This window comes from Macrosteles quadrilineatus, unplaced genomic scaffold (genome assembly GCF_028750875.1).
Source record: "Macrosteles quadrilineatus isolate MER2022 unplaced genomic scaffold, UCM_ALF_1.0 Scaffold_2__2_contigs__length_208266976, whole genome shotgun sequence".
In the NCBI taxonomy this organism is placed as follows: Eukaryota; Metazoa; Arthropoda; class Insecta; order Hemiptera; family Cicadellidae; genus Macrosteles; species Macrosteles quadrilineatus.
In genome coordinates this window covers 183,071,537-183,099,176 of record NW_026542595.1, presented here as the reverse complement: position 1 = coordinate 183,099,176, position 27,640 = coordinate 183,071,537, and the positions used below count along the sequence as shown (strand labels likewise).

At 33.0% G+C, this 27,640-nt stretch overlaps 1 protein-coding gene across 8 annotated transcripts in view; it reads right to left on the bottom strand.

Moving 5' to 3' along the window:
• Window positions 1–9,369: 9,369 nt before the first annotated feature.
• LOC128985410 (kinesin light chain-like) overlaps window positions 9,370–27,640 on the bottom strand; it is a 145,973-nt gene continuing 127,702 nt past the window's right edge. For 4 of the 8 annotated variants that reach the window (XM_054404871.1, XM_054404876.1, XM_054404877.1 and 1 more), the window contains 3 exons: window positions 19,568–19,671; window positions 12,551–12,602; window positions 9,370–11,207 (listed from right to left, as the gene is read on the bottom strand). In XM_054404871.1, coding sequence (XP_054260846.1) covers window positions 11,136–11,207; window positions 12,551–12,602; window positions 19,568–19,671 — 228 coding nt within the window. In that variant the 3' untranslated portion in view covers window positions 9,370–11,135. Of the gene's footprint in view, window positions 11,208–12,550; window positions 12,603–18,757; window positions 18,849–19,567; window positions 19,672–19,761; window positions 22,283–25,967; window positions 26,166–27,640 lie in introns of those variants that run through there. The other 4 variants (XM_054404881.1, XM_054404879.1, XM_054404878.1 and 1 more) reach the window with 4 other exon arrangements.

Here is a 27,640-nt window from a genome sequence, read left to right as displayed (position 1 = left end):
CGTCGCCCCCCCGCAATGGACTCGCTCAAACCCGGCCACTGCTCAATCGATCGCGTTTTTGTGTAGTGGCCCAGCCGTTGCAAATGCAAGTTGTGTTGTGGCAGTGGAATCGGAATCGACGGAATCGTAATTCGGATTTCTCGCTCATCCTTTGTGAATCCTTCGTTTGCAGTTGCTTCGTTAACCATGATGTTTTTCCAGAAATACGACGGCGATTGAATGTGACACTGTATATTCGTATCGTTTATTTTTTTAAGCAATAGTTTATGTGAATTTCGTTTCAGATTCGTGATAAGTTCATGACAACTGCTAGCATTGCACTTTTGTAAATTTCAAGTTTTGTTGTAACTGGCAATTATAACATTTATATCTTATCTATAATTAAATAGTAAACTTAAGTGATCATTGTTTGTTTTTTTAAATGTTTAGTTTAGAGTTTTGTATGGGAGTAAGACTTATAAACTTTAATCATTAAGGGAGAAGCTAGCTTTTTGTTACTTAGTTTGTAGCATATCACATAAAATGAGTTTAAAAATGTATAGTACCATACTGTATTGTTATTTTTTATTACCTTTATAAACCCATTGAATTCAAATATCCCACTCCAGCAAACTGCCGTTTAAGCGAATATTCGATTTACTTTTTACTAAGACATGCCAAATTTATTCCCCATTTAAATAGAATTAAACGTACTAATGAGTGTTTAGGTTTCCTGCTACTGTACATGGAAGCGTATGTTTTATCTATGATAGAAGCCCTAACAGCCCCAACAGGTTGAAATCTGTCTTAAGATATCTACAAGTAATTAAATATATATTTTTAAAATAGCTTATCTAATAAATCTGTAAAATATCTGTTAAGATATTCTTTAGATATTAAAAGGTTTTACAGTAGATATTTATTTAATGTTTAGATGCAATATCCTTTAAATATTGTAGGTTAGCATATTCATTACTAGATATCTACGAACAGATATCCTGTAAATATCAATCCTACATTGACGATTGGAGATTGATTATAAAGACGATATATGCTGATAAGTGCATTATTGTTTCTTCAAGAATATTGAATGTTACAGTTAGCCTTATTAAAACACAGGATCTTAAGTCATCCACCAACAAATCAACAAACACTAATCAAACTAAAACTTAATTGTAGTTTTTATTTGGATATTTTGGTAGGATGAATTATAGTATGTTGTCTCCGTTACCCTAATCCGTGATCGCGTTAAAAAAATCTCATCATTTTAACATACTTAAACACCCTGTATAAATTAATTTGAACGTATGGTATGGCTTCGATGGCTTCTGGAGTCATCAAAACGGGAACGTTAATCGGTTCCGGTTCTAGGTCTTACCACAGAATAAATAGTAGATCCCCTATGGCCTATGGAAATATAATATCACTACAGTTCAGAACAATATACAGATCAGTGAAAAACTCGACTCAAACAGTTTCATTGTCCGTCGCGTTGAAGTAGAATATTTGTCTGTTTCTGTTTGTCAATAATTATTTATGTTGTCCTGCCTCGCCTCCTAATAGACTCGGAGTGACAATGCTCTGTTATATTGCTTCTTAAATGTTCCCTAGATTGTATTCTTTGTGTTTATATATCGACGGATTGTATAGAGTCTGACAGTTCGACGAGAAGGTTGTTGACCTACTCCTGGCCCCGTTGTTTTGTGGCGTGGCACTGTGACAAAGGTTGACAGGGATGTTACCAGGTACTGTAACATGCATCACAAACCAAATTTCCTATGTTTTGTCCTTCATTGTATACCTATAATGGACGCGTTGCAGAAAGTCAACAGTCCCGGAAGGTCAAATAATTTATACCTGTGCCGCTAGGTCAAAAACTACAATGTTTGCAGTGTCTGTAGATCAAAAATCCCAGTAAGTCAAATAGTACAGTCCGGGCTAAAAACGTAGTCTATGTTAAAGCAATTGACTTATTGGGAATTTGACCTAATGCAACAGCAGTTTTAATATAACGAAATAAGATAAAATATAAGTTCAGTTTCGCTGAGTCAACAGTGCCGGAAGGTCAAAAGTATAATCTGTTAAAAACAACGATAGTCCTCTCGACGCATGACTTAAATAATTTCGTGTTTTGGTGTACTTAAAGCTGTGCTAAAATTTTGAAATTTGGCACAGAGCTTCTTGGTTAGTCCTACTCGATGACTATTTTGTTGGAACTTTAAACTATTTACCGATCTAATTAATAAAAATTGATTTGTACGGTGAAATAGTTTTAAATCGTGGTTTCTAACATGAAAAAGTTAGCATGCGAGATTTTTTGTTTGTTTTTGGGTTAGAGAGGTTTTGTTTGTGGCAAAGTTGTAGCCAAAAGTGTGATGCGTAAAATATATTTCTTTGAATTTTTTACAATCAGTGGTTCAGTAGATAACTTGGGTTGAAGAGGACGGCAAATTTAGCATTTCGCAACGCATGGAAAGAACTACATCGTACGATGCGACTGCTGAGTGGACTTTTAATTTATAGTTAAGGACAAGAAAAAGATGAATATACAGATCACCAGTACATTCATATTATTTATAAAACATCTTTCTTTATTACCAGCTTACATTTTTCACTTATAAGAATACATCATAAACAGGGTGTTAAAATAAGCGGGGAGATACTTTACCTATTAATTCCTTGGGTCAAAGTAAACAGAAAATCAAGGCTAACATTTTTTTCCAATATCATTTCGTTAACCAGATATCCACCATTTTGTATTTTTTACATACAAATATTTATCTTTGCACTTTTCCAACCGATGTTTATGAAACTTGGTATGTATGTTAAGGTAGGAGAGACGCATGTTATAAACAAAGATTCATCTCGATTCACCCTAAAATTTCAAAATTTAACACTTAACTACAATATAATATACTTTACTACACCACAATATTTACGTATCACCATAAATCTTTAACAAAATAAAACGTTAACATTTTTAAAATCCAAAGTAAATCAATATAATATTTCTTTTTTGAAAAATATATTTAAAAAAAAGGCGATGGTAAAATAACGACAGGCGAGTTTCGATCTGGGTGTTTCAGGTTTGAATCTAGGAGGATTTAACATTAATTAGGTAACATTAATGTTTAATCCTCCTAGGTTTGAACTGATTGAGAGGAATACATGAAACCGAAGGGGGGAGGTAGCAACAAGTGCACTAGTATTTACTAGTGTCCAATTACAATTTCATGGATTTAACCAAAACCTTTCCTATTTCACTTATTTTTAGCTGTTAAATTTCAAACGATACGTTTTAGTGACATCATTAACGTTATTATCATCATCATCGTTTGAGTTTGTGTTTGCGGCAATGTATTTTTATGAATAAAACCTTTAATTTGATACCAAACTTGACCTCTGCTGCTATTAATTGACTGTATGCACTATTAATTAACAGCTGTGTCTAAGGATTATGTCGGCCTTAGTCACAAACAGGACAACAAGATCGCTCCACTCATCCCACCACACTCATCTCCATTCATACTTGGCTTAAAATGCATACATTTGTATGGTCGCCATTTCAAAGCAACATGGCTACATTATCAATGACAAACGTGGAAAACCTTATACGAGTGTGAGTAAATCCAAAACAACTCTAAAAAACAATAAGCAATAAATTGCAAGAACCGTTGCTTATATCATTGGGTAAACTTATACACGTATGTATTGACGTGTATACTCAATGCTTATATCGAACGAATGTACATCGTAAGAATTTCCATTAGTTGTTCCATTTAGTTGTGTGTCCATTAGTATAATATTTTAGTTGACTCTTTTAAAGTCGGCGGAAATTGTGACTGTTATTGCCCTTGAAATAATGTTTGTGTAGTACTTTGCAATCCTACCAATGCTTATGGAATCATACGATTACAATTTTCTGGTTAGAATATGTTGCATAGAGTGGTGACTACTGTATCTTTTTGGTTTGCTTGTAAAACAGGATCAACAGAGATTTTCCATCGACTTAAACAATACGATACTCCCAAATTGTTCATTGCAATAACAAAATATCACACAGTTTGATGAATATTTGTGTGTAAACCACATACAGTACACCTGTATTCTATCTATTTTACCTTTTATTTTTCCAAGGCTTTATAGAAAATCACGCATTACGTGATCAGTGAAGAAAGGCTGTATCCCATGTGTTTTATAGGTAAAGAAGACAAGGGCGGTCCTAGACATATATTTTGGGGGGGGTCACCGGGGGCCTGGGGTGTATGGAATACCCCTAAAAGGAGGGGGGTCCTGGGGTTCCCCCTGGGAAAAATATATAAATAAATAAATATAGGCTATACAGGGTGATCAACTCAAGAAGGCCACCATTGGGATATCGGAAACGGTAAGAATTAGAGAAAACTTAGAATGGAAACATTCCTTTATTTTTTGTGGCAGTTAAAAATGTGATTTTAGTTTTTTGAAATTCAGCCACCATTTTCCATAATGGCGGCAAAATTTGAAATTTTTTATCGAACACCCTATATTTTATCATGTTTTCGGATAGAATATGCAATTTAAAAACTTTTTATCCTTGACATTTTTTTGATAAACCCACTCGTTTAGGAGTTAGAGCCTATGGAAAAATGACTTCCGGTGTACATATTTCATCATGTAGCTCCCAAACAAGTAAGTTTATAGCAAAAATGCGAAGCGTAAAAAAGTCTTACAATTGCATCCACATTCCAAAAAGACCATAAAAATAATTAAAATATGAATTATATTTTAAAAATGGCGGCAAACTTGAAAAGTGGAAAACTTTTTATTTTATAGTCTTTAAGGAATTTTATTCATTTTATTTTATTTTATTTTATTTCCAACGGCAGCAGCCAATTTACAAAGATAAACATGATGGTTGAATACAACAAAATAGGTAAGCAAAATTTGATGATAAATATAAGTTAACAAAGATATAACAGGTTATAAATATCCAAAGCGTAACAACAACAAAAAAATAAGATTAACAAACAACAATAAATACTCTAACATAGCAACAACAGAAAATAAAGGTTAACAAACAACAATAAATTAATTACTAGTCTTTCCCAGAAAGAAGAAGAGAGGAGGCCTGCCGACGAACCTGCTGAAGTCCATCGAAAAACAGGTCACACCCAGACGCAACTCGATTTCCCAGGCGAGTAAACCTTGCGAAAGGACTGTTGAAGTCGAAGTTGGTTGAGTGGTATCTTCGACCCAGCAGATCTCGAGATCTTGTGTTTGTAGGCACTCTGAGGTCGATTTCAGCTAGGAGATCTGGACAGTTCATGTGACCATTGACTATCTTCCAGAGAAGAATAACATCAGCCACGTCACGTCGCAGGGCAAGAGGTGACAAGTTCAGATTGCTGGACAGTTCCTCCACTGTTCCTCCACGTGTAATATGGTTGGGAATGTAGATGCAATTCTAAGACTAATTTACTTTTGCAATTTTGCTCTAAACTTACTCGTTTAGGAGCTACATGATGTAAAATGTACACCGGAAGTAATTTTTCCATAGGCTGTAGTCTACTCCTAAACGAGTGGGTTTGTCGAAAAAGTGTCAAGGTTAAAAAAGTTGTTAAATTGCATAATCTATCCGAAAACATGATAAAAAACTAAAATCATATTTTTAACTGCCACAAAAAATAAAGGAATGTCCCCCATTTAATGTTTTCTCTAATTCTTACAGTTTCCGATTTCCCAATGGTGGCCTCCTTGAGTTGATCACCCTGTATTTATGAATTTGAACGTATGGTGTTTTTGGCCTTTAGGGACCTCAAAACGAAAAATTAAATCGGTTCCAGGTCCAGGTGTTACCATAAGTACAACGGTAATAGCTTATTCCCTATATGGGAAATTCGCCAAAAACCTAATAGTTATATAGAACAATATTACATTCAACCAGCTGTTAGTTAAAACAAATTATATGGGACTAAAACAAATCGATGATTACAAAGATTCCTTTAAAAAATAATTTGAACATCCTACTATTTTACTATGCATATTTAATTAATCTGCCATCCTCATACCTAAGAATTGAATGTATCAATGGTCAGCATTACACATAGTATAAATAAGTCAACTATGTCTTTAAATTGGTTTCCAAATGCTAAATTTGTGTCACAAATGCTGAATGTTTACAGCTGTTATGTTAAGCAAATTATATTGTACTAAAAGCTGGCTTAGAAGGTTAGCGTCGGCTGCTAGACTATTTAAAAATTAAAACTTAATTTCTAAAAAACTGGGACCCTTAATTATAATTATGACTATGACATTCCCTAGTTCTCAAAAATATCTTTCTTTCAACACTAAAATAATGAAAATCCGTCGACTGGTTGATTCAGAATGTGAAAAAAACCCCATTTACGTTTTAATAATATATATGATAGTTTGGACAGGTTTCAACCCTTCCGAGGTGTAATACATTTACACAGTTTATGTTTAGACTACATTATAACTCATAAAATAGTTCTAAAATTAAATGGGTCTCCTTTTACAAACGTATATAATAACCAGAAATTTTCAGATCGTCCTTGCGGGTATTTTATGCCACAAATTTTGACGAAAGGCTATACCTATTTACAGTGTTGACCAAACAGTTGGCAAGAAGCATTAATAGATAAGCTATGTACCAAATATGATAATTTTAGCTCTATTATAATTATGACAAAACACGAAGTAACTAAAAGCGAGTTTTGTTGGTGTAGTAAGCGTTGCAGGAGGTCTATTTTACACTGAATCGACGCTCACTTTTATTGCTTTTGATCTTCCGGCACTGTTGACTCAGCGAAACTGAACTTGTATTTTACCGTATTTCGTTATATTAAAACTGCTGTTGCATTAGGTCAAATTCCCAATAAGTCAATTGCTTTAACATAGACCACGTTTTTAGCTCGGACTGTATTATTTGACTTACTGGGACTTTTGATCTACAGACACTGCAAACATTGTAGTTTTTGACCTAGTGGCACAGGTATAAATTATTTGATCTTCCGGGACTGTTGACTTCCAGCAACATTCCCCCTATAATTATGCGCCATACACTTGTTACACTCAACTATTCAGAGTAAATGATGCACGGAATTTTATTTCCCGCATTTGATATGGTATGTGTTTTAAATATTTTTTTGTTTAAAGATAAGAACTGCTGAAAATCTAAATTGCTTGAACGAAGTCTAAATCTAAAAATATATAAAACATCCAGCAAAGGAGAATGTTTATATAATCCTACTTTATACAGAACCAAATAGGTAGTTCCTAAAACTGCTACCAAAAAATACCGAGGTTGGCAAATTTGCTACAAGGAAGAAGAGATGTATCCATTTTATTTGTTTACACTATCGAATGTACATAGTTTATTGTTCAAGAGACGAGTTCAAGGTTGCCATCTCAATTATCATTTTTATTGTTAATTAAGATTGCAATTTTCTCGAACCTAAAAAACAGGGTTGCTATATTAAGCATGAGAATATTTATTTTCCGTTAACCACACATATTGCAATTCACTTATAATCTAAAACCTATACTATTGTTTTAGCATAACTACATTAATTGAATGCACTGTACTTATATTTTGAGTGCACCTTTAAGATACTCCTGTTATGTTATTATTTCTCAGCCAGTTATGTTATTATTTCTCAGAGATGGTTGAAAGCGTCTTTTCCATTACAGTAGTAGTCAAGTCAATATTTTAGATAAGCGGGTCTACGAAAACCAGCAGCTGTGAGGCCTCGGTTTATCGCATTTTGTCTATTCAGTTTTGAAGTAGGACTCTGGTGTATAAAATTAATTTTTATCTGTATTTGTCTTTTCTTTTGGCACCTTCCGGTATTGTGTACCTGGAATTTATTCTTGAAGATTGTTTACTAGAATACTTACCAAGTTAGAGTTATTTTTTCCTTTGACCCAAAAAACATTAAATTTAGCAATTTCTTTCCAAACCATTTTGTAGAGCTTAAAAAAACAAATAATTTAGTATATTGAAGCGTTATTATGCGCCTAATGGTTACGGAGAAAATTCCAAAAAATTGTAAATTTAAAATTCCCATGTTATTCTTATGGAGAATAAGTAAACTGTTGTAGTTTGCTTGTTTGTGAACATATTTTGATCAAATTTGGAAAATGTTTTTATTTCTTACTAACTATTCACATTTTACAAAAAAAAAAAAAACAGTTTTACCCTCCCTGATGCAGCAAACCTAAGTACTTGTTAAACTAATTCTATTTAAATCAAGAATAAATGTTATATTTTTAAGTAGACATTTCAGTGTAAATCCAATCAGTCAAATGGAAATTCGCTTAGTCTGCAGGTTTGCTGCGGCGGGGGTATTTAATGTTTAGAGAGCTCCCATCTGATACTTCCGAAACTTCTTTGCAGTGAATTTGTAAGAATTTGCAAGATGTGTAGACTTTTTAAAATTAGATGGTGCACATATAATTTCTTAATGTGTTCTTTAGTCCATAAAGCAAGGATTCTAAATTTTAGCTGAACACCAAGTTACTCAGTAGAACCTTAATGGCTAGACTCTCACAGAAAAACACTACAGAATTGGTATCAAGGTATAGGCCTATTACTAGGTCAGCTTTCAGGTGAAAATCGTTGTTGTTTGTATATAAGTTAATCAATGGTTGTATTAAATTCAGGGGAACTTGAGAAGTACTCTTCCTCATCAAGGATCTTGGCAAGTTGCTGCTGTATAAGCTAAAAATTATAAGGTATAAACATTATCACCATTCAGTTAAAAGATTTCTAGAATTCAAGGTAGGCCCTACTGTTGGTACACACACACCATGGGAGATGGGACCACTTCATAGAAAATTGTGTTTCAGTTTAGCCACAGAGAAGTAAGGTACAGAAGAGACACTCAATGGTACACTTAAGTGGTGTCTAGCACTAGTGATGGTGTCTAGGGGACACACTGCCCCCCTTGCCCTCATGTACAATGCTCATGGTGGAGGAAAGGAAGACCCTGTGCGATAGGAATTCCTGCACAGTGCTTGTTAGGGCTTTTTCTGGCTCGTCACAAGTATATATTTCCGGCACAAAATACCAGAGCTGAAAGCGCACAGTCTTCCTATAGGCGTGTATTCTCTGTACCTACTTCTCTGTGGTTTAGCCCAAAATAGTAGCCAAACAAAAACACAAAGCAGGAGTATTTATTCATTTGAAAAAAGTAGTTTCAGTTTGGAACTTGGCATTATTTTCAATATGAGAGATACCATTCCATTTCATTCCCCTCAGATCAGCCCTGTTACTCTGTGTTTGCTGTCACTGGCAGAAAAAAAGAACATATGAAATGAAAAATATACACAGGAAGAAAATCTTTCTCAAGGGATGAGTAAAGAACAACAAATTATTAGATTGGATCGTTTATTTGTCAGGTGATGCAGATATCAAGATATTGAAAAGCGTTGCTTACCTTTTCGCTAAGACAACAAAACATTTCAACCACAAAACATCAGTGGATTTGAGAGTGAAACACCGGCAAGGCTAGTGCAGCCAGTTTAATATAAACATCCTACCCGCTACAGCCAGCAGTTAAATTTTATTCCTAAAAATGTCTTTATTACAATATAAAGCTATGTAGAACCAGTTCAAAAGTTTCCAGATCTTTATTCACTCTCAAATCTCTCAAACTGTTTTTACTAGGCCAATGGAATACTTTCAAGTATTCAAAAAGCTGTATTGATACAAAAATACAACGGCTAGTTCTTACAACGGATGTAAAGGAAAAGGTGATGGCAACAAAATACAACACTTACGAGTAAAAAAGGAATGTTTCCAATGTTAAACAAAACAGAATTGTTGTGCGTGCGCACTAAAAGCTTTCCTTAAATATCTTCATAGTATTTCTTTTACTAATAAAATACATAGTTATCTTAGAAATAGTTTGAAATAAACATTTTTTTCAAATTAAAATGATCGCCAGCTAGCTCCAAGAGTAAAAACAAATGCTTAATCTTATTAAATTTTAAGAACTAATAAAATAATTTTTATTAACTTGTAGATTATTTTTTAGCTCAGTTTACTTCTAAAAAACAGATTAAGTGGTTATAAATATCAAGTAGCAACAAAACTTCCAAACGTTAAGTACTCAAACAAATTAAAATACTGTAGTGCAATCCCTATAGTTCAAAATTTAGGGAAGAATACAAATTTGAATCTTGTAGCCAAATCATTGATGTTGGCTTAACTGCAGCACTTTTATTATTCGTTAATCAAAAACATTTTGATTTTTTAAATTAAGATAATTTGCTATACACAAGTACTAAAATAAATAGCTTACTTCTCCCATAAATTAAATACACATTAATTGAAATACAGTTAGCTGTGTCATTCAACTGAAATACTATCAATAAATAATAAATACAATTATCACAAAATACCTAAGTTGTATATAATACTAATAAATTAAACAATAATTTTAAAATCATCTATCAATGAAAACGGGTACAATGTAATAATACTTGAATTACATAAAAAAACTTATCAGAAATGAATTCTACCCCAACCTCACTATCTCTCTGGACTGATTTGGTCAGAAAGATGCCAACTTATTTATACTTTACTGATGCTTACTTTAGCACTACCAATATACTGTCTATTGGTAGCTTAAAACAGCCTTTCCAACTCAACTCATAATACTTAACAGAAGTTGAATCTGTCACATAATCGTGACTACAGACTATGAAAGAATGATCACATGGGTATGTTTGATGAAATTGTCCAATCTTTTGCAAGCAATATATTTTAAATGCCTGAAATAATCAAGTGTAAACAAGAATTGTCATGAAACAAATGCATTGAAAATTTCACAATTTTTTAGCATTATGTCACTTTGGTATACACAAATTACAAGCCTGAAACAACACATTTACCATATAAAATATGATTAATCGGTAAAAAATATCCATTGTACTTAAGTTAAATATCCTCAAACCAGATAAATATAGATAACAAATTACAAATAATACTTAACAGAATATAAATAAATGTTACGACTATTTACAAGTACACAATCAGTTGTAGCCTCAATGGAAACTCAATACGTGTAAAACTGATACTTTTGCCAAAGCTATGAGTTAACGAGCTACAAGCTACGGTAAGTCTTACAACTAACAAGTCGGTAAATAAACTATGTGGCTTGTATATTGAGATTTTCGGAGCTGGAGCTAGCCGTACGGGAGTGAGGGACTTGTGTGTGGCCCTGCAACAAGTAAAGTAATCATAAACATGGAGAAAATATTTCAAATTACAAACAGTAACGGAAAACATAAAAAAAAAATAAAATCTCTTCACTGTATAAGACCTTGTTGAACCACGACTTCTAACAGTCAGATTCAATTTCGGTAGAGAGGAAAGAAAAGAAAGCTGCTATACCCAATTCCTCGTTCATTACAGGTATTTATTACAGAAGGTGGTTGAGCTATCAACATTACAGGAAACATCCGCCATAGTCAGGCTAACAAAAAGATCCACATTTTTGGCGTGGTCAGCATTAGTTATACAAGGTTTACACATGACACAAAAACAGTGGCGTAAGTACATCGAGCGGCGCTCTCCCTCCTGCAGTACATGCAGATGCGCCCCCCACCAAAACATCACCACATACGTTTTACACGTTTATCTCAGCAAAAGGCGTGATTTTCATTGTCTCCCTCCGTCATGGAAACATAGTCATCGTTTTCCGTGATCTTGGCCAAATCTTGAATATATCCTGCATTCATGTAGACATGCTACGGTCATGGAAACTCTCATCCTTTACCGTGATCCCGTCAACATCTTGTACATCACCCGCGGCTTTAAGTCCTCCTCTTCGTCTCCAGCGGTCGTCACGGAAATGACATAATTTTTTACGCGATTGTGGCAAAATCTTGAATATCTTCTTTGCTCTTGAAGACATCATCAACGCCTCCCACGGTTTCGAATACGTCATCGTTTTCTGCAATTGCGGTGACAGTCGGACCTCGAGGCCCCCCGCACTGCGGGGGTTGAAGGGGTGTTATTTACGCCACTGCACAAAAACAAAGACAAAACAATGTTTTTGCCGTTATTTGTAATTGAACGCAATACTGCGGTTATTAAAATAAAAATTAATTATCAAGTCTGCGTGTTGGTTCAACTAACTGTCTTTTGGCTAAAGAAGGGTGCTAAAGAACATTTTACAAATTTCAGTACAATTTCTATACCATAGTGCTTTTTTAAAAGATGGATTGATATTTTTACTTTATAATTTGGCGTTTTAGCTTAGCTACAGTTAAAATTAGTTATAAAAAGAAAAACTAAAAGTAAATGAGCATTAATATGTTCTGATGTTTAGAGCTCACCTTATATTTCCACTCAATTACTAGGCTCACCTTATCTTTTTTAATAAATTGCTATACTCACACCTTATGTTCTAGATCAATTTAATTACTTAGCACATCTTATCTATTCAATCAATTACTGAGCTCACCTTATCTTTTTAATCAATTGCTAAGCTCACCTTATGTTCTCAATCAATTTAATTACTTACCACATCTTATCTATTCAATCAATTACTTTGCTCACCTTATCGTGCACTGATGTACTAAGACCTGAGAGTGACTTTGCGCGCTTCATGCTAAAACAGAAAAACTGCATGTTACAAAGATAGATTTTTTCTTCAAACAATTAGGTAAACTTAGAAGAGGTATTTAAACCACAAACTAGTTTTAGGTAGAAACTGTTTTATCAAACCTACATCACTATCTTTGTGACCTCAAAATTGTGGTTTAAACACAAGTAAGTGATTTAGTAAAATGTTATTATGATGGTAAATTCAATGCTTATCAATATTTTGTCCTTTAAAATAATATTAATCTGCTTATAATTTTGATAATAGGAAGCTGTCAAGGTATAAGAAATAAGCCAAGAAATGGATTTTTTAAAATGTGCAATCATTATCATTAATAGAGTGAACAATTGATTGAAAAGCTACCTGATTTATAATTGAGCAATAGTAAAACATATCAGGCACAAATTGGAATGTAAGCACAGTTTTAACATTAAATGGAACATAAGAAATCAGGATTTATTAAATTAACAATGTCATTGACACCAAATTGTATAAAAACTATCCATTATTTTACATTTTTGTCAATTAACACTGCAAACCAGGAGTTAGTTAATACACCACTAACTAAATGTAAAATATAACCTTTGCATAAAAGGTAACGTTTAATCTTATTACTTCCCATAAACTATATAGCTTTCAAATCTAATTTAATAAAAAAAAAACCCGAGTTAGTTTTTTATAAAATAACAAAACAAAACAACCTTTCCATACACTACTTTACTGAATAGATTAAAACAAACCACACATTAACTTACCTGCAAAGCAGATAGGCTCACAGAAGCAAATACACTAAGTGAAATTAGGGTTTTATTGGTTTGACAAAGTATGTAAATTCAAAATCAAAACCATAATTTTAACATGCAAAGCGAAAAGAATAGTTTCTACACAGCTTGTGAAGTACACATGCTAACTAAAATACTCCTATTGCAGCGAGGGAACCTGAAGACTTAACACAACGGTTTAAAGAAATTAGAACTTTGTAACTCTCAGTAGACCTATTAAGTTTGTTACTCATTGTAATAAAATGACTCTGGGGTTAAAGTGGTTTCTTGAGTTCCTCCAGCTTGTGGACACCAACCAGCAAATTCACACCTCACCACAAGGAGCATTAGAAACATTGATTTAAGTGACTGGAGTTGATCAGAATTCTCCTTTCAACACTACTGTATCTCATGCCCTGTTACCTGTTTTACTTCACAGTAATAAATAGAGGAATAATATATACTAATAAAGAAAAAAAAGTTATAACTCGCAATAAAAAAATCAAAATCTCTTCATTTACTCGGTGGTATATCTGAGCGTTATTATTCTTGTCTGACATTTGTTATTAACCCCACTTTGTGACAGAGTATTCCTAAAAATAGTTAGCTGATACAAGCAAAGTCTGCACCTTAGGTGGTGGTACAGGACTTACATGCCTGGAGTAAGTAAGAGACTGAATGTTTCTGTCCGAAGGATCGCCTACAATGTACGATGTCCTTGGAACGGCCATTCTACTCTTCTTGTCTTAACCTTTGGTAGAAAACAAGAAGGAAAGTCCTCGTGGCATAGTTTAAAAGGCCTAGACCTAAGAAATGTGCTAAACAGGTCCAGGATAGTGTCTTATGAGATTAGGGGATTTTTAACCGGTATAAGGACATTGAGCCAGAAGGCACCATAGAGGACTTTGAGCTTCTCAGTGTCCGTAAAGGCATTTTAACCGCCTTCCCACAAAAAAAAAAAAACCTCCGCTGGCTATGAGTGGTACAGAGTGGGACAAGGGAAACAGGCAAGGGCTTGTAGGTGCCAGATTTTCCAGGAGATAGGAGATTCTGGTCCTCCAATTAATGGCCAAGTATCTCCCACGAGGCGAGCACAGCAGTTTTTTATTCCTTCAGACGTCATTTTAGTTGTTAGTGTTCAGTGTAGTTTCGGTTGTGTGTGTGTTGGAGATCACAGTTAAAGGTGGGAAGTGGGTTTGATATGAAGATGGAGGAAATAGTTAAGAGAGTTAGAAGAGGAGGCAGTTGAGTTTGACTATATAGAGTAGCAAATATTGAATTCCAATATGTAACTGTTTTTAGAATGAAAATGAACATAGTTGAATTAAGCGTTAATGTAAATTACTGAGTTCTGTCATAAACACTGATGTTTTAACCAAGCCAAACTGTAAGGACACAATGTCCTTACTATGAAATCTTTTATGCCACATAAACTGTCAAGTATCGGAAACAGAGAGATAATTGGAAATTGTGTATTTTTAATTTTAGAAATATCGTTAAACTTTTTATGTTACTAATCTATAGAGTTTAATTCCTTAAATAGCTAACGAGTGTGGGATAGCTCCAGTACTCCTGGACTATATAATCAGAAAAGTCTTAGTCCCTTACAGGGGTGGCTCGAGGGGGCTTTAGGGACTAACGGATTGGACCCTGGGAAAATAAATTTAAACATACATCTCGTCCTAAAAACGTAATGAAGGTTTTTAGACACAGTTCTAGACATAAACAATAGATTTTTTTTTAGAAAGCCACCATACAGTTTTAAAAATGCCAAACATTGCGGGAGTGGACCCCAGAAAACCCCCTCTCCCCCCTCTCTTGACAAGGACCTAGAATCACCAAATTCCCTTATGTGTTGAAAAACTACAAAATTACTGCTGTGCTATTGATGAGATAAAACAACGTTAGAAAATGTTCTCCTATTGATATGCATCAAACCAGCCTTTGGCCATTATTTCCATTATTACATGAAAATTATTTCAAGTTTAAAGTTTAAGTAAAAATCAATGATTGACATTCTAAGCTAATCAACGAAGAACGAGAGATCCTCATCAATCATAACTTTTTAAAGATATACACATTTTTAGTTGCACCAGTTGCGTCATTATCTAGAATATCAACTTTTTAAACTTAAAAGTTGAAGAATATTTTTATTTACTGTGCGTCCCATGCCGAGGCCAAAATGATTGACTACATGCTACATATCTGACATTCCGTTAGTAAAAGTAGTCCTTTACGATACCGGTTCGCAACAGTTGAGAATTGTCTAGGTTACAGTAAAAAGTAAATTTTGGGAACCTATGTTAAAAAAACATGGTCTGACTAAAATAACGGCTCATAAATACACACATGAATCTTGAAAGACTATTAACGTGAGTTGCGTACACTACTTTACCTACGACCGTTTTTTAATTACTAAAAATCTGGGTTTTTATTACTAACAATCACTACTCATAACTTCCTAGAGAGGTTATGTTTTCGTTTATTGTCATTGTCACTGAAAGTGATGCAACGACTTATTGTATAATCAGCAGTGTTGGGAAGTAGCGCGCTACAAGTAGCGACGCTACAGTAGCGCGCTACTTTTTTTGTAGCGTTAGCTGTAGCTACGCTACTTTTAAGATTTTGTAGCTTTAGCTGTAGCTAGCTACATTTTTAAAGTAGTTGTAGCGGAATTTTAGCTACTTTTCTCGCTACATTAACCATGTTTGAGATAGTGATTTTTATCATAACCTCAACCTTACGTGAAACAACCTCTTTCAATATCAAACTGAGATTTTCAAAAAAATTAGGCCTACTTTCTTGGCTTCATACAGCTGGTGGCAGCCGTTTCATTCCCTATTACAACGTTGTGTGGACATGGAGGTCATTAAATGAGTGTTATCCGAATTTTTGGCTCTCATTTCCAATTTACTACTCTATGATTACTGTCAGATAAAATAAAATCGCTAGATGCAGACGACGTTTAAACGTTACCGGTGACAAGAGAAGCTATTGAATCATTGAATGCTTGCAAGTGGTTGGCAGGGAAATTAGTAATCAATTTAGTTTCTTTATTATATCGATAGTGTTTCAACTTGGGTTTTAATGGACACCAACACTAAACCTTAACTTAATGAGAAAGCTGGTCTATCAACCTTTGATTCAGCTGTTGATTGTTGTTCATCATCACAAGCCCTTCCTTGGTTAGATTACGAATATTTTTCAAATTTTTACTAAATTAACAAAGAGGAAATTACCTGATGAGATTTAAGATATGCCTAGACTACATGATGATTGTAACGAAAAATCTCCATATAACATGAAACTTACATTGAAAAATTAGCAAAGTTTGCTCCTGCTAACAGCTCTTGTATCTAGGACTATTCCTAGGCATACTATGGTTTAAGACGAATACAAAGTTCCAAGTTCAATTATTAGGAATATATCTGTTTAGTCCTTGCAAGAACAAGCCTACTATAGCCAACTTGTTACATAGCCAAGTAGGCCTACATGTTATTTTTACTTTACAATTTTCAACATGTTTAAATTAAAAGCCGATTTTAGGATAAGTTGCTGAATACTGTTTTCTGCACCAACTAGGTTGAAGCACAATTTGCCCTATGCATAATGACAATAAAGGACGATTTCTTGACATAGAAAAGTGTTATTCATAGAACAAGTAACTTATCACTATGGTTAAAAGTTATAGCAATGTCGTTTTTAACATTAAAAATAAAGAAAGGCAATAAACTCCAATTTCAGTAGGCTAGGAACACAAAAAAGTATTTTAAATCATCGTTTTTACAGTTTTATTGGTCTTAATTGTTGATATAAGACATATATAAATGAATCTATATTAAGGAAATAAAATGAGCTTTTAAAATATAGTTTGGTTGTATGTCCTTTGAACTTAATGAAATTTACATATAAGACGCTTAAAAATAATGCAATATTTAAAAATATGTACTAAATATGACGGGGCACCCAACTATTTGGTTCTGTTGTTGTAATGTTAGGTTTATACGCCAACAAATTAAACACAATCTATGAATAATTTGTTTTCCAAGTAATGTTGGATACAATACTGACCTTTTTTGTTTAAATGTTTGTTTAAAAATGTAGTTGCAATTAATTTTACATTTACCTAATGTTCGTAGAAAAAAAAGTAACGTCTTTGGAAAAGTAGCTAAAATTGTAGCTGTAGCTACATTTCATTGTAGCTGTAGTTGTAGCTAGCTACTTTTTCGGAACTGTAGCTGTAGCTGTAGCTAAGCTACTTTTTTGGAAATGTAGCAGTAGTTGTAGCTAGCTACATTTTAAAAGTAGCTTCCCCAACACTGATAATCAGCTGATTTCATGTAATTACGTGTTTATAAAACTTTGTTAAATAATACGTTACTTTTTCAGGCAATAGGTTCTGCTAGCAGCATTCTTACCATAAATACTGTATCAGGTACAATTAGGGAAATATTGCTTAAATTTTTGGACAGCTGAATAATATAGTGAAACAGTTAATTTTCAGTTAGATCTCAGCATCGAATATGTGGTCCACAACGAGTTGGGTGAAAAAGTGGTTAAGAGGTTTTCAAAATAAACCAGAAGAACATTTTCATTTATCAATTTAACCTTATTTTGTTTCGTCCATTTAATGAATTGCTGGTATGTAATTGCATAAGGTACCTTTGTTTTGATTTTGGTGGCAAAAGATTAGCACAAACAGTTTGTGATCTTGTCAACATCACTTTCACTAACTGATATTTTAAAATCAACCTTCATTTAACTTCCACCAACTTAGGTTAAGAATACGCGAGTATCAACAGGAACAAGCAGGATCAACAATTAAAATTGTCAACTGATCAGCTGATTAGTTGACGTTCGAAGTATTACAATTGTACTTCTTTTCTCTCAATCCTTGAACCTCATTGGTCCGTTACCCGTGTTGATATGAGAAAAACTATGCTGATATGAAATGAAACTATGCTGATATGAAAGTAAAAAGCTGTTAAGTGAAACTTTTCAATTCTAAGAACTGAACTGAAATGGCTACTTTAAAAAACGGTCGTAGGTAAACACATTTACCTAACTGACTCAATCTGCCTATGATTTGACTGATTGTCACTCTAATTAACTTTTAATTGGCACCTGTGTATGCATCAGTGCCTAAATATCAGCACATGTATCCAAATTAGTCAGTAACCCAATTCAATCAAAAGAAGAATCTTCAACATGATAAACGTTAAATAAAGCACTCATAATTATATTAAACCTGTTTTGTGTTTTGATAAGCTTGGAAAACACTTGCTTAGTGGAGGTGCCGATTCAAAACTACCTATTGTAAAAATTTAAATGAAGCATTGCTCTCAGTGCTAGTGATGTTTCAAACTGGAATATTCCATGTGCTGTTTTGAAATCTCTTACCAGAATTATTAAGCTTGGCTCGCTGGGAGCCAAATAAAGCCGTAGATTTTATGTAGGCAGATTTCAGGTCAGAGTTCCAAGATTTCTGCAGCTACACAAAATTTGTATTATTATTCTTAGATCTAGAACAAAATCTTTGTGTACTAAAAGTAATTGGACTTTTGTAAGTCTGCCATTATATAGAGTTCTCCTATTCCTTTGTTGGAAATACTTTCTCAAACCTTGTCAACTGTTCGACGTTTAAATAAAACCCCAGAATCCTTCTTTCACAATACTTTTCCTAACTTTTCTTCATTACAAGCGACAATGCTGCTGCTTACAGCATTCAATGATTTAATCTTTATTTCACTTGTACCTTAAATTTATATTTCTTTAAAAATCTGTTTGAGTTTAAATATTTTTTTGTTTTTAATAAGTCTATTAAAGACACCACACCTTAATTACAATTATCAACAATGAATGAAAAAGTGAAACACCTGAAAAGGATACCGAGTAAACAGTCAGTTTTGCGTAATTAACATTAAGAACAGAACACACAAGACAAAAGGCAAAAACATAGAAGTAACATAGGCAAAGTGGAACATTAAAACCACAAAATCTATGAAAAAACCCCATCTAAGTTCTTACAAAAATACACATGAGCATTACACTGTTACTACGACACAAAAATCCATTAGGAATTCCAAAAAATTGCAAAATCTAAAAGCAGCTTCTAGACGAAAAAAGTAACATACAAAAAACTAACAAACAAAGGAACATCACACAGCGAATTAGTAGAAACACGACAAGACCGCACATGCCAGAACCTACCTGAGCTCCGCTTCACTTGAGCGGCCGAATCTCATCAGTCGAGCACTCGATCGGCGAATAGACGCTTTCAGCTTGGAGAAAGACCCGCTTCGCTTCATTTTCCCCTTTAAAACAACCCGATAAAAATGTGAACCCTCCCTTGTAATGTACAGAGAACCAGGGGCGGTGGCGTGGGCTCAAATGAAACTCAAATCTGTCATCACAGCTCCTTTTATTTTTACAAAAGTTGTCCGTATATACAAACAATGCTATAACTAGAAGGCAACGGCAGAGCCAAGGTAACATACCTCCCTTGGTCGGGACAAGACTCCCAGACAGTAAACTTTGGGCAAATACAGAATCTTTTCTTTGTGAGTGTTTATCAGATGTGTTAATATAAAAGATAATATAAGATCTATTAGGTTTGTTTTGGAGGAAAGAGCACTTGGCTTGAGAATGCATTAAGGAAGATGGATACACAACAATCCTACTCAAGAAAATAGTTCCAAACAGTTTATAGCTCACTAAAGTTCACAATAAAATTAATTTCATATCTTTCTCCTCCAAGAAGCTTCATCATAAGGAAGTGTAAGCAATACAATAAAAGTTAATTGTGTTTTGAACTTTTTGTGTGCAATCAACTGCCTGTAACTCTATACATGGGTAAGTTAGTTGTGTGTATCCACTCCTTCTTTCTTCATGTATAGAAGATCTAACAATAAATTTGGGTTCTCTAAGAAAATATTCCATCAAAATAAAATAAAAATATCTCAGCTAACACTCACATAGATTTAGTTAATACACGGAGTATGCTATAAAAACTAAAAAATTAAAAGATCTTTTTGTGTTTATCAGTACATGTTTAATTTTAAAAAAATAAATTAAGATTTTAAAATCATTATATTGTATAATTAAAATCTACAATATAAAAAAAAGAATTGTACATAAACTATACATTAAAAACATCGTAAACGAGTATTTAAAAACAGAATAAGTATTTTGTTCAGTTATTTTCAATGAATAATAGGAATTATCTACCTGATCAAACATACACAAAACTAATATACTAGGTATAAAATAAACAATCAAATATAGTCTAAGGTTTAGGGAAGCCCACAAATCTAAAACAATAACTAATAATAGGAAATAAAAATTACAGAGCATTGAAGAAGGCTTGTTTGATGAAAGCATGATTGGAAAAAATAAAAAAATAAATACGAGATTGCAACGTATTAGATTCAAATAGATTAAGGTGAAAAGAACTGTGTTCCATATAGATGCAGTAGAAAAATTATATGAAAAATAACTAGCTATGAGAGTAGTTCAGAAATGCAATATTAGATAGGCTTATCAGATTAAATATCAACTTTGCTTTCATTAAAAACAAAACCTCCATCAACATGCCCACGTCGCATCATTGCAACTAACCCACTAGGCTAACAAAACATTACACATCTAAAATCTGTTGAGCATTCTAAGCGTACAGAATGACGCAGCCTACACTCTAAGTTTGATTAGTTTATGGCTTACACTTCTAAAACTAACAAAAAAAACTTGCTATGATGTGCTTGTCATGTCAAAGGGTATCCGACTAAACAAAGTCTAAGTTTGTAAAATAAAATTTTGATCAAAATGAGAATTCTTGATTTTGTCATAAAATGCAAAAAAGGAACTATTCAATAACATGCCAATAATTTTGGCAATAAACCGCTTAAAATATTTGTTCTGATAACATTTTATATACATTAGTGTATAAAGTAACTGGTGGTTCTATATTCACAGTTTTTTTTACAAAACGCTCAAAAGGAGCTTATACAAATATTATCAACAAGATAATCACAATATAATAACAAGTGATTCAGTTAAAGGTTACAATTTTAAGATAATTTGCATAACTGGGCATTGTTTAAGGGCATTTGTTGTTGTTTTTGTTTACAAGGAGTGTTGTTCAATAAGAGAATGTGTTTTAAATGCAAATAACTTTTAAAAAAAGAGAAAGATTTGATGCTTGTTCCTCAAGTTTTGGAAAATGCCAAAGCTGTTGCAGTCAATGGGGACCATTATCAGGAGATGATAAGTAATTACATTTGGCAGAAGATGGAAGTGAGTGGTAATGACAATCTGAACAACTTGTGGTTCAAATCAAATCAAATCAATCCAACAGGACAGGGACTCTTATACAGGTGGAAAAACCTCACACAATTAGATACATTTTTTACGTAACTTGAAGTTTTTTTGAGGTAACTTGAAGTAGAAGGTTAGACAATCAAACCCAACTTGATTCGGAACTGAAGGTTGAGACTAGAATTTTCCATAAAACCTCACAAAATTGAACAAGAAAGTGATTCAACGTTTCATCAAAAGGGCAAAGTCTGAAGATCAGTGATCTGACAGATGCCATTTGTAATGTTCAATGAACATTCTAAGAAAGTGTCTAAAAAACATACTCAGGAAGTAAACTAAATGCATGCTAACCCATTTTAAAATTGTAACCTCCAACTGAATCAACCTATATAAATCCTAAATTACTCGTAACCGAGCAAATAAATGTATAAAAGGAGCTATGTATTTCCGCAAAACTCGGTGCGGCTCAAATTAAGTAGATAAGACTTAACCTAGCATGCAAGATGGCATTCATCACGCGTTGTGGTTGAGTCCGAGAACGTTGAAAAGTTTGTTTTTGAGTCCGCCCGTGCGTGGGTCCAACGCCCCAGTTCTCTGTACATAACCAGTTCCCTGTGACAAATAAAAATGTCAACATCGGTTCTAAACGCAGGACTGGTATGGGACAAAGTGTACAACTGTTTCCCCATTGGTATGAACTCCCGCTATAAGGTTGCTTTACATACCTCGCATCTTCAAATCTAAGAGAAACTTGAGATTAGGTTTCAAGTTCTCTGAAAAACATACCTAAACAATTAAAATATGTTAAAAAGTTGAATGAATTTGATGTAATCCTATTTTATTACAAATTTACTTTATAAGTCTGTTGTAAAATAGTACTAGACAAAATTCAAATTTTGCTTCCATTTATTTCTTAAATGAAACACAAGTTTTAAGTAGAATTGATGTATATATTTATGGTTTTTATTTTTCATGTTTCAGGAATGCAGTAAAACCGCTTTTACCTGTAACCTGTCAAACCTAAACCTGGGTCAACGGAAACTATAATACTAATTCAAATCAATTGGAAAATTAAGGATTTTGTAATGAATAGGTTTGACAGCAGGCTTACCTTACGTACGAAATAGATGAAAGTGCACAAATACACATAAACACTTACAGTAAAGCTCCAACTATCCCATCTCTCAACTATCCGAATTGCTTACAGAAAGAAAAAAATCCTAAAACCACAGTGCAGTAATTATAATTGTTGTTCAAGAAGGCAGAAATCCATAAACTCCTTTGCGGTAATTTTTTCATTGACTCACATTCATGGAAACTCGTCATTGTTTTCTGCGATCGCGGCATAATCTTAAAACATCTTCCGCAGTCTTGAAGACATCATCATCATCTCCCGCGATCATGGCAACATCTTGTATATCTCTCACAACTGTGTAAAATAGATCATGACTCCTTTGGTCATGGAAAGTCGTCTTTGTTTTCTGCGATCGCGGCATAATCTTAAAACATCTTCCGCAGTCTTGAAGACATCATCATCATCTCCCGCGATCATGGAAACATCTATATCTCCCACAGTTGTGTAAAATAGATCATGACTCCTTTGGTCATGGAAAGTCGTCTTTGTTTTCTGCGATCGCGGCATAATCTTAAAACATCTTCCGCAGTCTTGAAGACATCATCATCATCTCCCGCGATCATGGAAACATCTATATCTCCCACAGTTGTGTAAAATAGATCATGACTCCTTTGGTCATGGAAAGTCGTCTTTGTTTTCCGTGATCGCGATAAAATCTTTAACATCATCTGCCGTCTTGTAGAGATCACCATTGTCTCCCGCAGTCACGAAAACAGTGTCATCTTTCTCACGATTGTGACAAAATCTTAAAATATTTTCCTCCGTCCACCTTTGCAGACGTGTTATGAGATCGCAATAGTAAAAGCTTGGCTTGACTCAGCCTATTTACTGTAAAATATCCAGATTTTTCATAAAAATCCAGCTATTTGTATCTTCTATCTACCACATGTGTTACGGTACGGATGATTGGAGTTCTAATGTAGCTCCAAAAATTAGAGTTTTTGTGTTTATTTGTGCATTTTCATATATTTTCGCCAGTAAGTTAAGTTGCTGTTACATTCATTACAAAATTCTTAAGACAGGCCTCCTTAAACCCTTAAATCTCAAACATTGATTAACTGAAAAATAGGTTATCGCAAACAGCCTCACTTTTTTTTCTGTTATTCTGGGTTTTACTGAGTACACAAATATTTGTTGGATCCATATAAACTGGAGTCACTAACAAGAATGACCATATAAGAGAAATTTTCCATTCAATCAAAGTAATTGATGTTTTGCATGTCAGTAAAAATTCTTTCTCCCTACATAAAGATTTTATTTTTTTTAAATCAAAACTTGAAAATGTATTGCTATCTTGAATACAAATTGCTTTATTCAAAAAAGTTAATGTTTTTAGAAGCTTGTATCATTAGCACCTATGATTTTCAAAAAAACAATGTAAGTACATTTTAGGGCTCTCAGCCCAGGTTTTGGCAAATTAGACCTAAATTTTACAGGGCTTTATCTTCCATCCACTTACCTCACAGCTGACTACAAACTAAACTAGAGAACTGGTGCAGCTAAAAGCGGAATAATCACAGTTTATATCTCATTAATTTTCCTTTTCAAGATGTGTTGGCTTCGGATTACCAAGATAGACTATAGGAGGTTTTAAAAAAATGTAATATTGGTAATACAATTGGTTACTTTGGCAACTAGTTTCGGCTCACAATGGAGCCATCATCGGGTGTTACAAGGACAGAATAGATTCTTCCGAAGGTTGTCATATTTCATACACATTTAAAAACAAAACACAAATAGAGTTAGTACGATGTGACCGGTGAGAGTTTACCTCTAGACCGCCAGACCATATGTAATGTGTGTTGTGTTTTTGTTGTTTTTAGATGTGTGTGAAATAAAACGACCTTTGGAAGAAGCGATCCTGTGGTTGAAACGTCTGATAATGGCTCCATTGTGAGCTGAAACTAGTTGCCACAGCAGCCAATTACATTGCCCATCAAAGAATTTCAAATCACTCTTTTTTTGCTGCTAATTAGTAAGTTAAGAAAATTAGCGATAAATCGGGTAAAAATCTGCGATATTAACAAAAAGCAATATTAATTAATAAAAATTAGCAAATTATAATTTTTTACACCAATTTGTAATTCAAAGTCAAATGACTAACCTATTTTATTCCCAAACTATTGGAAAAGAAATAGGCTTTGTATGTGAACATTATATATTAAATTAAATATCTTGTAAAAAAGCATTGGTTTTCAAACTTCGACACTTTTGAAAAATCAAGTCTTACGTAATGAATGAAAATTTTCATTTAACATATTAAACTTTTAACATTTTTACTCTTCATTTTAATTTGCATGCAATGTTTGATAAACACAAATTAGTGGAAAAATTTATTTTTAAAATCTACAAAAACACAATTTTAACTATGTCAATGTTATATTAAGTAAACATTCAATAGTTAGTAAAATTGAAATAGTTTTAAATGTGTAAAATATAGATGAAACAAGTTATGAGTTATGAGAAGTTATGAACAATACAGTTTTGAGTTCATTGGATGGTAAAGCCTCAGAAGCAAGTAGTGGTAAATTATATTTAAACTGTACAACCAGCTTCAACGGCACTGACCTAATTGTATATACTATATATCATAAAATAAAACAATAAAACAATTTAAAAAATGGGCAAAGAGTTTTTCTGGTTTGGGTTAGTATAAATAAATAATGGTGTTAAGTTAACCATTAACCATTAGGTGTTAAGTTTTACATAAGCGCAACTTTTAGATGAAATAAAACAATTTATGTAATTTAACAATTTTGAGTAGAATTTTAATTTTTTTAAATGTGATTCACTAAAAAATTTACTTATTTTTGTTTGATGAAAACAATAAACTGTGATTATTGTAGGTAAGTGCATAAAAAACACTCAACAATCATGCACAAAAACTTACCTTAGTGTGCTACCAGTAAGTTCTGTTTGCTTAATGTATATGTATGTAAAGTTGTACTGACTTACATTTCTAATAATTTATTCTCAGGATGCAAATCACTACTGTGAAATATCATTTTAAACTCTGATTTACAATCAAAGTAAATTCAACTACAACCTTAAATCCTAGAAAATATTCTTCTTGATTTATTTGACTAAAAAATACATATAACTCACAAAACTGGAAGTTATGAAAAAAAACTGCCCAAATAAAACGAAAATCGATATTTTTATTTTAAGCTCTTAGCTTCTTTGATACAGATTTTCCTTATTTCAAACATTCCCGCATGTTAATTATTTGTTCTTTTGACGTTTTAGATCCATCAGAGGAAACCCTGATGAGTTAAATTGGGTGCAAATTTAATTTCTCCAATTATGTTTCTTCTGAACCATAAAAAGCATTTCCAAAATAAGAGCAACTTCTGTGTAAAACTGTAACAAATTTTAAATCACACAACTAATGTAAATAAATATTATGTAATAATGTAAATTAACAATTTTATTTATTTGTCAATTGTATTACGTTCAATGTGTAAATTTTAAATGTTCCTTACCCTAGAACAATTTTATTTTGAAACTTTTCGCATCAAATACCTAACAAAGGAAATATTTTGCGAAATTTACTTCAAATAGTACTAATGTTATTGTGAAGTTCCAATATTTGCTTTTTTTAATTTTTACAGAAATATTAAAAGTTTTGGTAGGAAAAGCATTACAAGACTCCTGAGAAAAGTAACAACGAAATGTCTTTATTTTTCATTGAGATGTCATAAGCCCAATATGAATAGATAATATTAATTAATAAATTGTATGCACATTAATCTATAGGAAACTAAAATAAATTATTTAATTTCTGTTCTTTGAAAACCCACAGAAACAATAAGAGACAAGTAGATAATATTTTTCCAAAATCCACTGATTTAGAAAGGGTTTACATTTTTATTATTTGAACAACAGTGATAATGACTGCACAGAAGATTTGTTAGGAAGATGCCAAATAATGTACGTAAAACTTTCAAGTATGACAAGTCGTAAAATAGTTACATAGATAAGATTAAATCTAGTAATTGTGTATACCTTTTGAACCCAGGTATTTTTTTCTCTTCGATCCGGGTAATCTACTCTTTGAAGAAGTTCTATTTGGTTCTAAATATCAGGGTTTTGTTTATGATTTTTTATTGCGTCACTGCAGTACAATTTTCTCAGTCAGAACCAATATACATAAAAAACAATTGAGGCCATAAATTTATTAGGCGGCCACAAGCGTTCTGTCAAAATGTATTTATATGTTAATTATTCTTCGTTACATATTTTAAGACTTTCAATTACCTCTTTGGAGTGATTCCATGTTAATTATACGACTGATGATGACCATTGCTGGGTTGAAACAGGTCACCACCCAGAGAAATTGATCACATGACAGATTAAGATATTTTAACCTCTAGTAATAATTTAAATTGTGATCAGGAGGCAAAAAACAACAAAAACAAATTAAAAATTAATAATCAGTAATTTGGCAGTTTTAAATAAACATACCAATATGTGTGTGTTAGGGAGAGTAATAGAAATGGATTTATTTCATGAAATAGGATAAATAATGCTATCACTGAGACTGAAGTGTCACCTATACCCTGGTAATAGATTACTGAGATAGGACGATAAATTACTGTTATTTTAGTTACGTAATCTTAACTGTTTAAGCGAGCAAATTAAATAACTATACCGCTTATCACGTATTCCTAAACAGCGGGCATCATAAAATAATAGAAGGTACTACTATTATTTTGCGATATCCGCGGATTTGGGTTTTGATTACTGAGAATACTAATTGTTGAAATGTTGTTTGAACTGTTAGAAAAAGCAAGAGAAATTACGCTTAAGATACTTCTTTATCTTTACATCCCTGC